This window comes from Alosa sapidissima, chromosome 2 (assembly GCF_018492685.1).
Source record: "Alosa sapidissima isolate fAloSap1 chromosome 2, fAloSap1.pri, whole genome shotgun sequence".
Taxonomy (NCBI): Eukaryota; Metazoa; Chordata; class Actinopteri; order Clupeiformes; family Clupeidae; genus Alosa; species Alosa sapidissima.
Window position 1 is genome coordinate 1,854,073 of NC_055958.1, and position 16,970 is coordinate 1,871,042.

The window sequence follows — 16,970 nt, forward strand, 5'->3', positions numbered from 1 at the left end:
AATACAAAAGTCTTATACAAAACCCTTACTGCCAGAAACACATATGGCTATGAAGATCTTATGTGGCACATATCACAAAAGTGGCCCATTTCATATTTCCCTCATGTATGAATAAAGCACACATCTACATGAACTGACTAAGTAAATTATACAGTGACATATACTTTCAGTACATGAGAGATGTACATTTTAGAATATGTTATATAACGTTTTAGTATTATTCCTATATGATAAAACACCATTACAACCAGATTTGTGCATGTAACACACATGCAATGTATATAAAAACAACGCAGTCTTCATATGGTTTTGATAAGATTTTGATATTAGAAAGAAAAAGTATATATATGTTATACACATGTACACACTAATTTTTGTATATGTTTGTCTGACATATAATACATGCTTCTTATATGTGAAGTATATGTTTTTCATGAGTAATATTGTGTTGTTCCTATATGATAAACCACCATTACTGTTAGATTTGTGTATGTAACACAGATAAAATGTATATAGAAACTATGAAGTTTTTATATGGTTTTGATAAGATTTTGATATCTAAAAGGAAATTATATACGAGTAATACATATTTACAAACTGATGTTTCCTATATGTGTTGCATATATGTACAATATATGCTTTGTATGAGTATCATTGTGTGATTAAAGAGCAATACACACAGGGATTTTAACCAAATTTATTTGAAACCTCTACTGACAAATAGTTCCCTTGCACTTCTACTAACTGTATCTACTATTACTGATCCTATCAAAAACATGATGGTTAGGCATGTCGTTATGAAAAAAAACTTATTTTCAACATCAGTGGCAGACATTGCAGCTTTCTGCCATTCCCACAATTTAGGAGATAAAGTGCCATTTTAAGTGGTATAATGAACTCATTCATACTGTCCATAACTGTACGTAATATTTATGAACTGAACTGTGTTATTAAGAACAAAACGTACATTTCAATGTTCTCATTTCTGTTGCTTAACTTTATTCCGCATCTCTGTTATCTTCCCATTGATGCTGCTCCCTATCAAGGACAGAGGGGTACCCGGCCATCTCTCCAGAGTTGCATCTTTAACAAACAAACCCAAAGAATGCAAAAGTTAGTAGGCTATACTTGACATTCACAGCAGAGATCAGTATCATAACAGCTATTGATAACACTGAACCTACTGTAGATGGCATCAACTTTGGTCTTCTCAAGGGGGAGACGAGCCTCTCCCTTCCCCTTGTTGGTTCCCCGAAGATTACTGACTAGAAGCACTTCAGGGGGGAATACAGCTGTAAGCAGTTGTCTTACAAATGTTGTACATGAATTTGCATTAACTGCGTAAGCCCATGCAAGCTTATCCACCATGACACCACTGCCTTTGAAGATCTCAACCTTTAAAGGAAGAAAAATGTGTTAAACAAAGGACAGGTGTTAAACAAAGGGCTTAAAGATAAAATTTTAAATTACAACCCTATATGATTTTGTATACAAAATCAGAATGTATTGGCCTTTAAAAAGGGCTTCCACTAACACAACCTGGTTGTCTTATATAATGTGTTAATACTGGGCACAGAAAGAAAACACATAAAGAAGTGCACACACACTATACATACAGTATAATCACGATTGCCCTACACATTACAAGCATGCCTGACCATCTATATAATATTCATTAAGACAACTCACCTTTGATGGTGAAGAACTAGTTGTATCCATGTCTCCACTCCCAGCATCAATTGCCATCTGAGGAGGACATTAGTTAAACAGAAAACATCTGGTCAGTGCACATATTAATACATACTTTGGAGCCATAGACAAATGTATAAGCTTAGACTGTGTGCCAATGTGTCAATTATTCAATTGAATTTTCTGTAGTTCTTCTGTACAGCACAACAGATACTTACTGATATAGTTGGATAAATAAAGTATATCTGCCGAACTCATAACAAGCATCCCAAACAATTCTCTATCATGTATTAATTTCTAAAAAGAAATCACCTTTGATGACTGGGAGCTGGCTGAAGGTGAACTAGACTGTGTTGAAACAGTAGATGAGGGGCTGGAGGTGGGCTGAGTGAAATAGGGAAGACACTGTGAAGGACAGTCCTCTGATCCGGGCGTCCTGGGAGAGGCAGGCTGGCATATAATCTTCTTCATGCCAAAAATGAGTCCTGGCACATCTAGACACAATGACAGGAAAAATACAGGTAAACAGACTTAGCTATCACTGATCCTTCTACAACCAGTACATAATAAACAAGATACCTTGAAGAACCAAGTCTTTCCACTTTTGGCATTCTTTCTCCAAGTCTATGTTTTTCTGGGTCAAAGCAGAGACAGATTTTTTCAGGTTGTTGATCTCATCTGATGAAGTTTGTGGTATCCCACCATACATCTTCAGAAACTCCTTTGCAGGATCAGTCTGGGAGACTTTTAACCTCTGGTCAAAACAGAAGCTAGAATTAATTAAATAGAGGCTGCTGCAATAATAATTGCAACATGCACAACGGAATCAATAACTAACATGTAAATCATGTGAATCAAGAATGTACATCCGCATCAGCTTTGAAAAACGTCAATGACTGATAGTGAGTGTGCCACAAACACTCCACATGTATGTGCATAGCTTTAAAGTGCAAATGCGGTGTAAATCGATTCACTGGCCTGCTGGAGGTTCCCATTACTGGAATGACATGATCAAAATAATCTGATGACAAATTCACACTACCTTATCTGTTTGTTGAGGAACTTCCGTGTCTGTGTCGTCTGATTCTTCCCCATACTTCTTGGGGGGCACAGAGATCCTCTTTGTTTGTGGGGCTGGCTTATTGCTTTTTGTTAGCTCATTCAATTTTCGTGTGGCCTCATAACGAGAACCTACAGTAGAGAGGGAAAGACACGGACACAACATGATTTTACAATGACACCATGATAACGACATCTCTAAACTGTAAACTGCAAATCTATCTATGATGGCAGAATTGTATCATGGGTAGAATGACAAATGTCTATTAAAAATGTATATTAAAGAGAATAATGTGTATTTACACCTACTGATTAAATAATAGTCTGTATCTTACCAGTCACAAACTTCACATTAGCTGCATAATGAGGATAACCTCCTTGTGGCCTCTTCCCACGTCGCCACTCAACTGAAGCCAGATACAGGCTTAAAGGAAGCCCATCAGGGCCCATTTTTGTGTCATCATAGCGAATCACTTAACTTGCCCTTGTCATCTCCTTCTGACCACTGTACCACAGCAAACTTCCTGGCTGGTGTTTCTGCCACTAAAAGAATGGAGGAAAAATGAAGAAAGGATGTATGAATACAGTAGTACATATTTTATCACCATGTAACACTGCATTCACACCAATGCACAGGTAGTGCATGGTTTTGGTCTGTTTTCATCTACTTGTTATCAGATTAGGCCATTTACACCATGTAGTGTTCTGCACAGCAGAACAGCAAAGACCCCTTGAAATAGAAGAGTTCTATTTTTCTCTGCGTGTCCGCATGGGCTTTATAGACTTTAAACAAATTGATTTTTTTTTTTTAAAGTGGTTGATTTTCAGGGCACACAGACCTTTCAGTTGCCATTTCCTAAAACTAGATAAGAAATACTTGCCTACTGCTAGGCCACTTGTTGTTACCAGTACTACTAAGAAATTGGACTGTCGCTTAATGTGCCCCAAATATCAACAAACTTTTCTTTTATGAAGCGCTAGTAGGTGAATCTCTGTGCAAAGAGGATGAAAAGTCTCAGAATGTCGTTTGTCTCAGGATAGAACTTACGAGTTCTAAAGAAAATATCACCAAGAAAATGTGATACCTACTTCTGTTTTGACTAGGTTGTTTACAAGGTGTGACTGGTCAAGAAGACTGCATTGACAGCAAAACGGTGCAATTTGAGTGCAGCAGATTCTTAGCAGTGTTATCCTTCGTTTTGTAAGTCCTACTTTGCGATCCCGTTGGGTTACACGTGTACCCAAGATATCATGTGAAAGTGCCATTTCTGGTCTTTCAACAGTTGTCTTCTGTTAGTTGCTAGCACGCACGGAGATACAGTATCAAAGATTCTTAAGTTGTCTCTGGAGATATGCTAGCGGTTTTGAACATTACCCCCCACACACACCACCACCACCAACAACAACCAACTCTAGATCAGTTGCAGTGCCGTAATATTGGTCAAGTAGCCAACTTGCTCTTGCTTAAAAACTGATTACACGCGAATGAATGCAAAAACAGTATTACGAAATGTTTATTACACTCCTTACCTATTGTATTAAAGGTTTGTATGCCTACTTAGCCTACTTTGGGTTTATCTTTACAGGCAACAATTTTCAGAATCCCTGGACTGTTATCACAGTTTGGGGTAGACTGGTAACTAATGGTCAAAGTGACAAATTTATTTATTCATTCATTAATTTAAGAATATATTGGAGTAATTTATGTAGCCATACATTAGGCTACCATCTCTTAATGCAACTATGCTTCGCAACAGTTCACAAATGAGGAAGGATAAATCTATCAAAACAGGCATAGAGCCTGCCGAATTTTGTTAGGCTGATGAGCCTGATGAGATTGCATGACATTTTTGCATAGTCTCCTCCAATGAAAGTCAATCCAAAATGATTGAGGTCTGAGTTTTAAAAAATGAAACTAAAAGTTTAGGCTACATAAATTATGCCACATTTAATCTAAACATTAGGAATGGATATTAGTGTATTTTTTAATGACATCAAACATGTGGCCTAGGCCTAGATAATTAGGCTTAACCCTGCTGAAAAACAACAGCTACACACCAGCCTAAGTCGGTGGCTGGTTTTGGCTGGTCTTAGCTGGTTTTTCATCAGTTTGTGCTGGTCTTTGCTGGTCTACTGGTTGGGCCACCACTTGGACTTGCTGGTGTGACCATCTTAGGAAGCTGGTCATGTTGGTCTGACAAGCTCATATGTGAGTGTGCTGGTTTATGTTGGTCATGATGGTGACCAGCATATCAAGCTTACATTGATGGTTTAAGATGGTCATGATGGTTTGACCAGCCATAAAGCTGGACATTGCTGGATTGGCCAGTCAACCTCCAACTACATGACCATCCTAAACTGGGTCAACCAGCTAAACCAGCAAAACTCTTGCGAAAACACAGCTTAAACCAGCAAACCATCATAAGCTGGTCAGGCTGTTTTTTTTCAGCAGGGAAGTCATTGACCTATCTGCCCCGAATAAAGAAAAATAGCCTATAGCTTGAGTTAAGAGAGGCAAAAGGGTTTCAAAGGGGGCAGGATAGGCAGAAGAATTAGGCGGATACAGTAACATGCTGATTATTGCAATAACAAATAGGCCTAGAAATTTCAGCTTGATGATTATTTAATGGCCACACCCCATTTTTTTGTTTTTATATTGTTCAAACCAAATATTTTTTTATTAAAAGCACAGGCACACTTCATTTGTGTCTTGTGGTTAATATTTTCCACATGCCAATGTTCTGCTGACCCAATGAAGGCTTAACCTGAAAGTAGTTCCACCAAGCTCCACATGTTCCATCGAGCTCCATACATTCATCTGGACTCGCTCCTGATGAGAGGGATTTCAACAGAGAAGAAAATTATCAAGAAAATTAGGATTGCCCGACAGGATTTGAATAGATGTGATGTAGTGGAGAACTCTCCTCACTGTCACGGTTTGGTTTCAATGTGAGTGGTTGAGATCGCACATCAATAAAGATGACACAAGTGGTTTAAAGGATTTTTGATAAGGTACTGATTTTTGAAATACGTTCATTTAGCCTCTGTGTAGTATCTAGCTGTTTGTTTTATTGTCCTGAAGTTTTTCTTGGTATGTCCTCCCTAGGGAAACAGTGAAGATGCCTGTGAAAGACAACTCAGAGAGCAGAGTGGAGAGCCTTTCACACTAACACAGGTAAGACAAATAGTGCAAGTAATCACTCTATAACTGTTAATAAGAAGATATAAAATATATCAGTGTGTCATAAGTTAACATTTAATTTTCCTGTTATTCTAGGATATCCTCTCCCAGGGATTGACAGAAGAGCAGAGTTTCATCTCCATTGTGTCCTTTGCCCTCAAACACAACACAACCGGTGTTTTAATGGCTGATCTACTCAAGCTTTTGAAATTGGTTTCTGCTGGAAAAAGTGCAATTCCCTCAAGCAAGTACTTTTTAGACAAACCCCTGACTGGCATTATAGATCAAATTGAGTGTCATCATTATTGCAGTGTTTGCACCAGTTATCTTGGCATGCCACAGGCACATGATGAAACACTCACGTGTGTAAAGTGTCACTTATCCAAACTGTCCACTTTCCAAGTGGTTTTCATAAAGCCATACATGCCATTCAGATAGTTAGACCATGCATATACATTCAGTGCCCTCCATCCAGCTCAATTGTGTGCAAGCTACTGAGGACATATTATTGTAAATAATTGCAATCACTATTTATCAGCCTAACAGGACACGTGTCACTTATCTGTTTGAAGCTTATTGGGTTTTCATGCAAGAACCGCTTCGCATTGATAAACCATGATGTTAGTAATGAATGAAGATAGCCTACAGTATATGAAATATGTGATATTTGAGTGCAACACAAGCACTTCAGTGTAGTATTACCAATGGGACGTCCTGTGTGTTTATAAAATGCAGTCCTCATAAAGTACAGTATGTGCATTGTCTGTGATGTACTGTACACAGCACCTGATGATATTGTTACTGTCAATATAGTGTTTGAAAATTGTGGTGTGATATAATGCTATTTTTATGCAGTTGTTGTTTTTAATTACTCTAATTGGCTTTTGTATCTCTTACACATAAATATACACATAAAAATCACATTCTAATTTGTTTCATGTGTATTCATTCTGATCAGAATTAATGTGTCTGAGCTCCAAGTAATGTGTGATGTGAAATATTTGTATATAATTGAAAAGCATTTAAATTATTTGATTACAAAATATTTTAATGATGTTTACTTCTGAAAGATAATGAAGACATTCTGATTTACAGATAAACAAAAAACTTGGCTTTAAAAACATATCACAAAATGTTTTTGATGTTATCGCAGATGCCCTGTTATCGTGAAAAAGCAGCACTATACCTGGTTCTACATCTCTTTTCTCATGTGTTCATATTTTAAGGTTTTTTATATGTTGCTTCCTTGTCTGCCTATCTCATACAAGATTTTGGTGCGTGCCCAAGTCTTGTATGTTGTACTATACAAACATTTTGTAAGGATATTGTTTTAGGGCTTGGTGTCATCTACAATGCTTATATGTTGCAAAACCTTGCAAGTTACATGTTGTATGCATTTAATATGCATTTTACATGCAGATTCACTTACCTATATACTACATATGAGGATCTAATGCAGCATATGAAATTAGTGTAAATTTTGTATAGATCATTTCCATATGGGGAGTCATTTATTAGTAGTGTTCTGTCTGTTGCTGCATCAGCTGCTGGGGCATTTCTTACTGCTTTTGCTTTCTTTGTTGCTCCTGCTTCTGCTTGGTTGATCCTGGTCTTTGTGCTGGTCCTGCTGCCAAGACTTCAAGTGAAAGACTGGATCAGATATTTCAATCCATGCATCATTTAAATCCCCGGCCCTCGGCTGTTGCTGGTGGTCTCCCTGTTGTTGCCCCAGCAGTGGCTGATGTTCCTCTCCCCTCTTCCTCTTCCCCTCCCCTCGCAGCTATGCCATTGACCATGGCTAACTGCTGGTCTTGCTGTTGTTGCTCCTGCAGTGGCTGAATAGTTCTGAAGGGTTCATGGTGGCTTTCTTTTTGGCCAAGTTTTCTAATAGATTTTTCACATGCACATGTGTCTCCTGTTCTTGAAATGTTTCATACTCTTGTTTGTAGAATGGATCTCTGGTGCAAAGACGGGAAAGCAACCAGAGAGGCAAAAGTCCACAGAGGCAGCCAAAACCACATATCTACAATAGAAAACGAATAAACAAAACCAGCAATAGAGTACCAGAGGTAATCTCATCATGTAAAACGTAGATCACACAGAGACATTAATATTGTAACTTATTCCACCATATTTTGAATGACTTAAAAATGATGAATGGGATGTGGAAGAATTACAGAATGATCACAAAGTGCAAAAGTTCCAAATGAGTAAAGTGTGTGTTCCAGGTGGTTACCATTAGGGCTGTCACTTTACGTTCGAAAATCGATTGCACAATCGATTGGACCAAACAACACAAGTTTCGAAAACTGAAATAGGGAATCGATATTGACCAAATATGTACACTATTCATTTTAAACGAATTAAACAAATAAAAAGGATAGATGTAACAAAATTCACAAACAAGAATATAAGAATATACAAGAATTTCGAAGTGCAGTAAGCATTGCGAAAGCTAAAAAGAAAATTCCCATATTATATTTGGCGTTGAAAAATCATAGACATGAAAAATCGATTTTACAATCGATCCAATGAACACTTATGTCTCAAAAATCAAACAGGATTTTTTCACAAAAGTGACAGCCCTAGTTACCATGGGTAAAAAGTCTTGGAATTTGGCACACACATCTGGTATGACAATGGCTACACAGGCATGAAGGCTTGGCCCCGGGCGTGGCCCAGGGACTCAGTAGCGCCCCCTTAGGTGATTGATCCAGTGGTTAGCATATACTTTCAGCTAGACACACCAAATTTGGTAGGTGTATGTATATATCCCCAAGATGAACAACTTTCGTATGTACAATGCATTAGCCACGCCCAACAGGAAGTGAGGTATTTGGGATTTTGTGCGGACCAAAATGTGATGAATTGTGATGCCAAAAGAGGTGCTTCCCATTGGTAAAAACGCATGAAATTTTGGCACACACATCAAGAGGTACCGTGAATACACAGGGGAAAAGCCTTGGCACTGGGCTTGGCCCAGGAACTCCATAGCGCCCCCTTATGTCACTGTGACTTGTGGTTGGCATAAAGTTTTAGACACACACACCAAATTTGGTGGTTGTATGTAACTCCCAAAAACAATCGACTTTTGTATTAAAGGAGAATTCCGGTGTGATATTGACCTAAAGTGTATCGAAACATGATACCGAGTGTGAACGTATGTCTCATAGCCCATCTCGGCTTGTCCCCTGCACTCCAAAATCTGGCGCTAGTTAGCCGATGCTACCAACATCTTTTTCAATAGTTGCTGCTACTGGAAGAAACTGGAATCCATGCATTTCCACTGAATTATTTTTGGAATCTGATCCCTTATCATACCTGTTCATTCTTACTCGTTGCTCGACTTATCGTGACTAAATTCAAGATGGCTGCAAACGTTAAACTTCGTGAAGATACTGTCTGTATAAATCGTCTTGTAAGTAAACTACCAGTGCTTTTTCAAAGTTCTCAATGTCTCGTTTTAAATGTCAGGGCCCTAGGAAGTCTACCAATGAAGTGTGGAGATACATTGAGCCTCGTAAATGGGTGTAAAACAGTGATTTATTTGCATGGCTAGCCCGATGCCGAAGCACCACTACTGAAAAAGTTGTTGGTAGCATCGGCTAACTAGCGCCAGATTTTGGAGTGCAGGGGACAAGTCGAGATGGGCTATGAGACATACGTTCACACTCGGTATCATGTTTCAATACACTTTAGGTCAATATCACACCGGAATTCTCCTTTAACATGCCATTAGCCACGCCCACAGGAAGTGAGGTAATTGAGATTTTGTGTGTTGTGGACATGATCAATTTTAACATACTCCTCCTAGACAGTTCATGTGAAAGTTGGTATACATATGCTTCTATTCTAAATATGCTAAATAGGCCAATATGCTTCTGATTCTAAATGGAGATGTTGTAATTTGACGAAATGGCGAAACTATGAATTTTAATACCCTTCCACAAAAACAATAAATGTGTCTTAATTCACCATGCATGGCTTGCAATGTTTTAAATTTCACAGGTTATTGAATACCATGGTAATGACAATATTCACAAGCCCATAATCCATATTTGGCATAGTGCCACCCACTGGCAACAGACAGTTTGTCAGATTCATGTGAAATTTGGCAAATATGATGGCAAGATGACGCTGATGTTAAATCACGAAGGGATTTTTGATATGTTGTCATATGTTATGATTTTAATATCTTGCACATAAACAGGAAATGTGCCATAAAGTCAAAGTGCATTGAATGAACAGTCTGAAACTCAGGTTAATAGATATTATGATTAAGAGAATATCCAGAAACCCTATTGGCCTGCCTGACATAGCGCCACCACCTGGCCAAACAGGAAATGTGTCAGAAATGGGCAATGCCTTAACTGATTTATTTGAATCTTGGTAGGTATAAAATATTGGAAATCATTATTGTGATGATATTCATTCATGTGTAATTCAGATACCTAGCATAGCGCCACCATCTGGCTAAGCATGAAATGTGCCAGAAATGCTCTATGCTTTGAATAAATGGTCTGAAACTTCTCAGGTTAATAGATATTGTGATTATGATGATACTGTCTGAAACTTCTCAGGTTAATAGATATTGTGATTATGATGATACTGTCTGAAACTTCTCAGGTTAATAGATATTATGATTATGAGGATATTGTCAGGACCACTGGGCTCGTACAGCGGTAGTGACATGAAGGGAGACCACACCGATGCTACAATTTAACAATAAAGGTTTATTAAATAAATAAAGGAAAATCAGTGAATGTAATGATTAACAAAATGTGTAGTGTTCATCAGTATATGAAGTGTAGTGTAAGCAAAAGGTATGTGCGGAGCGAGACTGTAGCCAGCCGCGCAGACGGACGGCCGGAACAGGAGAGAGAGAGAGAGCAGACAGGAAGGCCTCTTTTAATAGGCCTCGTAGCCATCAATTACTCTGCACGGCCAGGTAACAGCTCCACCTGTACGTCTGGGACAGACAGACAGACAGCAGCCATAAGACAGACAGACAAAAGGGCGGGCCGCACCACAGCACGGCAAAGCCGGGCGTGACAATATATAGACACCCAATGGGCCTGCCTGGCATAGCGCCACCACCTGGCCAAGCAGGAAATGAGCCAGAAATTGTAACGCTTCAACTGATTAATCTGAAACTTTACAAAATGTAAGATATCATTATTGTGATGATATTCACATGTATCACAAACAAACAAACACACACACACACACACACACACACACACACACACACACACAATAAACACTGACCTGCATGTACATTGCAAACATAGAAAAGATCTGCACAGATACACATGCATGCACACGCACGCATGCACGCACACACACACACACAATAACACTGACCTGCCTGTACATTGCAAACATAGGAAAGATCTGCACACATACACATGAATGCACACGCACACATGCACCTCACTCATGCACGCACACGTACACACACACACACACACAGATATGTATACACACACGCACACACACACAAACACAAAGACACACACACACTCAAACAGAGAAAGAGAGAGAGACACACACACACACACACTCAAGCACACATACACATAGAGACAGACACACAATGGGTTGAGGACCCAGTCAGTTACATCACAATATGCACATTTGTTTTAAATTCATACCTACGTAATCACCATGACCAAAATTTTTACTTTTTTTCTTTTTCTTTGAATCTTGAAAAAATATTGACCTACCTACCGACCCATTTTTTTATTTTTTTTGGCTGTTACTGCAAACAAGAATATTTGGATGGCCTGAGCGTGCGTGACAGAGTCACTCATTTCGGTCTTTAGTCACTCACTCCCACCACACATTGTATTTATCACGCAGAAAAAATATTTATGATATGTTTAATATGCTGCAGCGCCCAAATGTCTATGGCTGCGCAGGCATCAAGCGCGTCTCCCTGGAGTTCTTAGACAATTCTGCCACTTATCAGCCAATCAAAAAAAGAAAGGGCCTACAAATTAGCAAATCAGAAAATAGCACTACTGTATCTGGGTAAGATTTTAACACAACATCAATGAAAAAAAGCATATCCTGGAATTGTTCAGGTGATTCTGCTACTGAAAATTTCGTTCACCCACTGGAGCTTCGAGCATCACTTTGAGCATAGAGTAGGCCTAGGCTAAGTCATCTTTTAATGTTAAAGACAACAAATACACAAATTGTTTGACACAAACAATGGCAACTTGACTGCTGTTAGAGAATGTTTCCCAGATAATTAGCATCAGTTGTTCATGAGTGTCTGAACTTATCCAATAGTTACAGCCTGTTCACCGATAACACCTGCTCAGAACATTCTAGGCCTAGTCATATTTTCGTTATCACACGATGACAGACATATTGTCACATTATCAGGCTTAAAGTGTTCAGGCACCATGCCTAAATTCAGGCGTGAGCTGGTATGCTTAAGATTTGAAAATAGGCAATGAGACAACAGTATATATGACATCCTCATAAATGTCTGATAACTTCAGGCACATACATTTTTATTGGTTTAAGTCTTGCATTAGGCTATAAACATCTCTCTCTCTCCAAATAGGCTTAATCATTTTATTAGCACTAAATAAATAAAAGTAAATAAATAGTAGGCTAAATAAATTAAAGTGTATTGCATAGTGTTATAGGTCACTTTTATAGGTCACTTTTATTCTTGGGGAATTGCCGTCTGGGTGGCACTAGCAGGAGATAAAGCGAATGACCTATTGACCTGTATTGGCACAATGGAATTACACTGTCAACGCAAAACAAATTAGCCAATCAGAAAATAGCACTACTGTATCTGGGTAAGATTTTAACACAACAACCAATGAAAAAAAGCATATCCTGGAATTGTTCAGGTGATTCTGCTACCGAAAATTTCGTTCACCCACTGGAGCTTCGAGCATCACTTTGAGCATAGAGTAGGCCTAGGCTAAGTCATCTTTTAATGTTACAACAAATTCACAAATTGTTTGACACAAACAATGGCAACTTGACCTGTTAGAGAATATTTCCCAGATAATTAGCATCAGTTGTCTGAACTAGTTCGTGTGGAAGATAGACATTTTTTAGTTTTCTCAGCCTAACAACTTTTGCGTTGACAGTGTAATTGCATGGTTTCAATGCAGGTCAATAGGTCATTTGCTTTGAGGCCTGCTGTTGCCACGCGGACGACAATTCCCCAAATGTTTTTTTCAGAATGTGGTTCCCGTCCCTCTGATACGGTGGCGCATTGCATTCACATCACAAAAAAATAGTATCTCATAATTATGACATATTATCTCATAATTACGAGATAATCATGATTTAGGACACATTTCCAATTCTGCCCCCACTTGTGTGAGGCAATGACATGGTCTATTAGAGAAGATCCTAACTAACCTGACTCTCGCCAGATGAATTTCGTTCCGCTTAGCTCCGCCTAGCTTCACTCACATCCATCTGGGACCTCTTCCATTGAGAGTGATTTCTGCACCCGATTTTATGGTTTAGCCAATCAGGACGCAGGGCGGGAGTTTCATAGATGTGACATAGCGTAGAAGCGACTGTGAGACTGTTATCAGCGTCACAGGTTGGCTTAGATGTGAGTGGTTGAAGTAGCACGTCAATAGATGACGGACAAGTGGCTTATTCAATCATATGCAAGCATTTTTTGATTAGGCCCAGCCTTCTGAAGCAACACTCCAATGGATTGGTCCCAGATGGATGAGTGGAGCTAGGCAGAACGAAATTCATCTGGCGAGAGTCAGGTTAAGACCTAACAGCTTCCCAAGAGAAAGTCTGAAGCTGAAGTTCCTTTCAAACCTTTACTTAGGATTCACTGTAAAACTATGCAGACCAACAGCGTACATCGGTTATTTCCTTCGATGTTTTGTTTAAGAGCAATCATGTAGACTAGCATTTCAAGTTACAGAATAGAAACTAATCTGTTAGCTTATGGCTAATGTATATGAAAAATCCCATAGAGATCTGGGTTATCAGGAAGCTGCTGTTGCTGTTGTCTTTCAAAAGCATAAGTCACACTGGTTGAGTCGTTTTGCGTATGTAGTATTGGGATCCAGAATCACAGGAGCTACAGAGATAGAATTCTAGTAGTAAGGGACCGTTCGTTATTTATTGAAGGGGCCACCGGAGGAAAATAGGGGAGGGTCATGTCTTTTTATTCTTATTTATGGAATGGACCACCGGAGGAAAATAGGGGAGGGTCATGTCTTTTTATTCTTTGTTGAGGGGAGGGTCACCCATTTTTTTTATTTCTAGGAGGGAGGGTCACCCAACTTTTGCATTCATGAACACAGCAATATTTGGGCCGTCGCCCATGGCCTCGCGTCTGATGGGCCTCGCACCTGGCCAAAGATGACATTAAGCGTTTATTCTAGCCTATTCTATACGCCTAGGCTATTGGTAGCCTAAGCAAAAAGCTTAACGTGGCTTAATGACCTAAAACAACAATCAGTGATCACCAAATTTCTCTCATATTGTTCCTCATAATCACTAAGAACCTTTAGATTACCTGACGTGACAGCATGTTTCTTAAATTTCCTTCACTGACGCATATGGAAAAGGTTTAACGTCCCAAAACGTCCCATTGCTCCTCATAACCATCTATACAAATCTATCCTGAAGTTTTTTCTTTTGGAGCACGGGCATAACGCACTGTAGCCTACCTCATAATAGGCTCGAGATATAATTCAAAAGGGGACAGATAGGCCTAGGCTACTGCACTTAAAACTTAAAAAGATTGAACCTTCCCAAACTTTTAAATTGCGGTCAGTGGCTGGCATCAGGTGAACGAAACGTTGCGAAGTTAAATAGGCTATTAAAAACTATTTGCGCACCCCCCACTAACACAAAACGTTAAGGGAACGTTCGGGAACGTTAGTGTATGGTTCCCTAAAGGTTAGTTCGAACCAAACCAAAAACTAACGGTTAGGGAACCTCCCTAAGGGTTCTAACGTTCCCTAAACGTTAAGGGAACCAACCAACTAAAACGTTCTCCTGTGGTTGCACAGTACCTTCACACAACGTTCTCGTTTGGTTGTCTTTGGTTGTTTTTTGGTTGTTCTGAGTGCTGTTTTGAAATGTTTATTTAAACAAGTTCCATTTCAGTTTTTGAAATAACATACAAAATGTTTGCAGTCACTTGATTTAGATCCACTCAAATGATTGGTCTTATAAAATCTAAGTAAGGTAAACATCATATCAAGATAATATTTATTTTAGGCTAATATCAATTTTACTAAATAAAAAAAATATACTTTTGTGCTTTTTTCTCCACATATCCTGCACACACACTCTTAACTCTAACTTCCTCCCCTCTGGCAGGCGCTACAGATCCCTGCACACAAAAACAGCCAGACACAAGAACAACTCTTTTCCCACTGCCGTCACTCTCCTGAACTGCAGATAAGTGGGGTCATCCCCACTTTGACCATTCACCTGCACATTACATACTTTATCATTCCAATATGTGTCTTGCACACTACACTTGCACTCTATATCACACTCCATGTGTACTTATATATTGGTATTATGTCTTATTTCTATAGTTGTTTTATTGTGTTGGTATCTGCCACAATGTATATTGTTGTCTCTATTGTACAGTATGTCTGTCTATTTGTTGAATGTATAGAGCACCTACCAAAGTCAAATTCCTTGTGTTCGTATACTTGGGTAACATGGAGTCTGATGTTTATATATATTTTTAGACCTTTTTGTATTTTGATTATTTTATATTAAAATTATAAATCCCATCAACTTTGCCTGTTTATTAATTCCTGCAAATATATAATAATGCATTCCTGCTCATGTAGTTTAAAGTAATAATAAAATTGGTATGCAAAGGTTGCAACGTTAGGGGAAGGTTCCCTAAAGGTTGCAACGTTTAGGGAAGGGAACGTTCCCTAAAGGTTGCAAAGGTTAGGGAACATTAACAAACTTTCCATGGGAACCAAAACGTAGTCAAAAACTAACCTTCGGGGAACGTTTGGGAACCAAAAACCAACGTTCCCGAAACCAAAAACTATGGTTCCCAGAACGTTGGGATTGTTAGCTGGGCCTCCATGTCTCAGGAGAGACTATAGTGGGCTCGCCCTTCTATGAAGATGTTAGGTTACCTGCAAGCTGGTATGATTTCATGGCTGAGTTTGCGGCAAAGTAAGCAAGAAAATGTTTTTTATTCTGAGTCAGGATATGGCGAGTCAATGTCATTTATTTGTCCAATGTTAGCCTATACAGACCAATTTCCATAGTGCACATCTTATCAATAGCCTAGTTTGAATGTCGAGTGTGTTTCTGCTCATTGACAAATAGCGTTCAGCACAATGATTCAAGCCCAATTAATTCCCCCTGTTAAAGTGCTTTGTTACACTAGTTTGGTTTCGTGATAAATGGCCTATAGTCAAATAGCCTATGTGACTTAGCTAATGTTATAGGCTATACAATCTCCCCTCTTAAAGACAAGCTGGTGTAGCCTACTATTAAAATGCACCGACAGGTAAAGTAGGCTATCGCATGACTTCATGCACGTGACGTAAGTGAAAAGGGCCTCGCACCCGTCGAGTTCGCACGGCCCTGCAGCTCTTCCTAAAACAGCGGGAAATAAAGTTCAAATAAGTGATAAACACGGAAAAGTTGTCAGGTAGCCTGTACTTCGGTTCGGGTCATTATTTGTGAAATTGTGCAAACAGCCTTTTCAAGGCATTTCAAGGAATGAGTGGTAGCATGCAAGCTCCCTAATTGACACAGTACAAAAGGCGATAAATTATTGGGGAGGGTCATGCGTTTTTTCTCAATCACTTTGGAGGGTCATAGAAAAATATCTTGCTGGCGAGGGAGGGTCACGTCTTTTTTGACTAACGCTCCCAAAACTCCTCCGGTGGCCCCTTAAATAAATAACGAACAGTCCCTAATGGCTTGACGAAACCTGTTTTTTCTGCCATGTTCCAATGCTTTTTAATGTGGTGTGTGTGTGTGTGTGTGAGTCAGTGAGTCAGTGACGGACTGGGATTAATAAATGACCCTG

At 39.1% G+C, this 16,970-nt stretch overlaps 1 protein-coding gene across 3 annotated transcripts; it reads right to left on the reverse strand.

The window, feature by feature from the left end:
- Positions 1-234: 234 nt before the first annotated feature.
- Positions 235-3,349, reverse strand: LOC121694209. 3 transcript variants are annotated; one of them, XM_042074218.1, is made up of 7 exons: positions 3,084-3,349; positions 2,732-2,880; positions 2,269-2,443; positions 2,002-2,183; positions 1,690-1,746; positions 1,185-1,395; positions 235-1,083 (listed from the first exon to the last, which is right to left on the reverse strand). In XM_042074218.1, the coding sequence occupies exons 1-7, from the start codon at positions 3,196-3,198 to the stop codon at positions 980-982; spliced, it is 993 nt and encodes a 330-aa protein (XP_041930152.1). In that variant the 5' UTR covers positions 3,199-3,349; the 3' UTR covers positions 235-979. The 3 variants fall into 3 exon arrangements, with proteins under 3 accessions (XP_041930152.1, XP_041930160.1, XP_041930170.1); XM_042074226.1 differs by having other exon boundaries at positions 2,269-2,459; XM_042074236.1 differs by lacking the exon at positions 2,269-2,443 and having other exon boundaries at positions 2,002-2,073.
- Between the last annotated feature and the right edge of the window lie 13,621 nt (positions 3,350-16,970).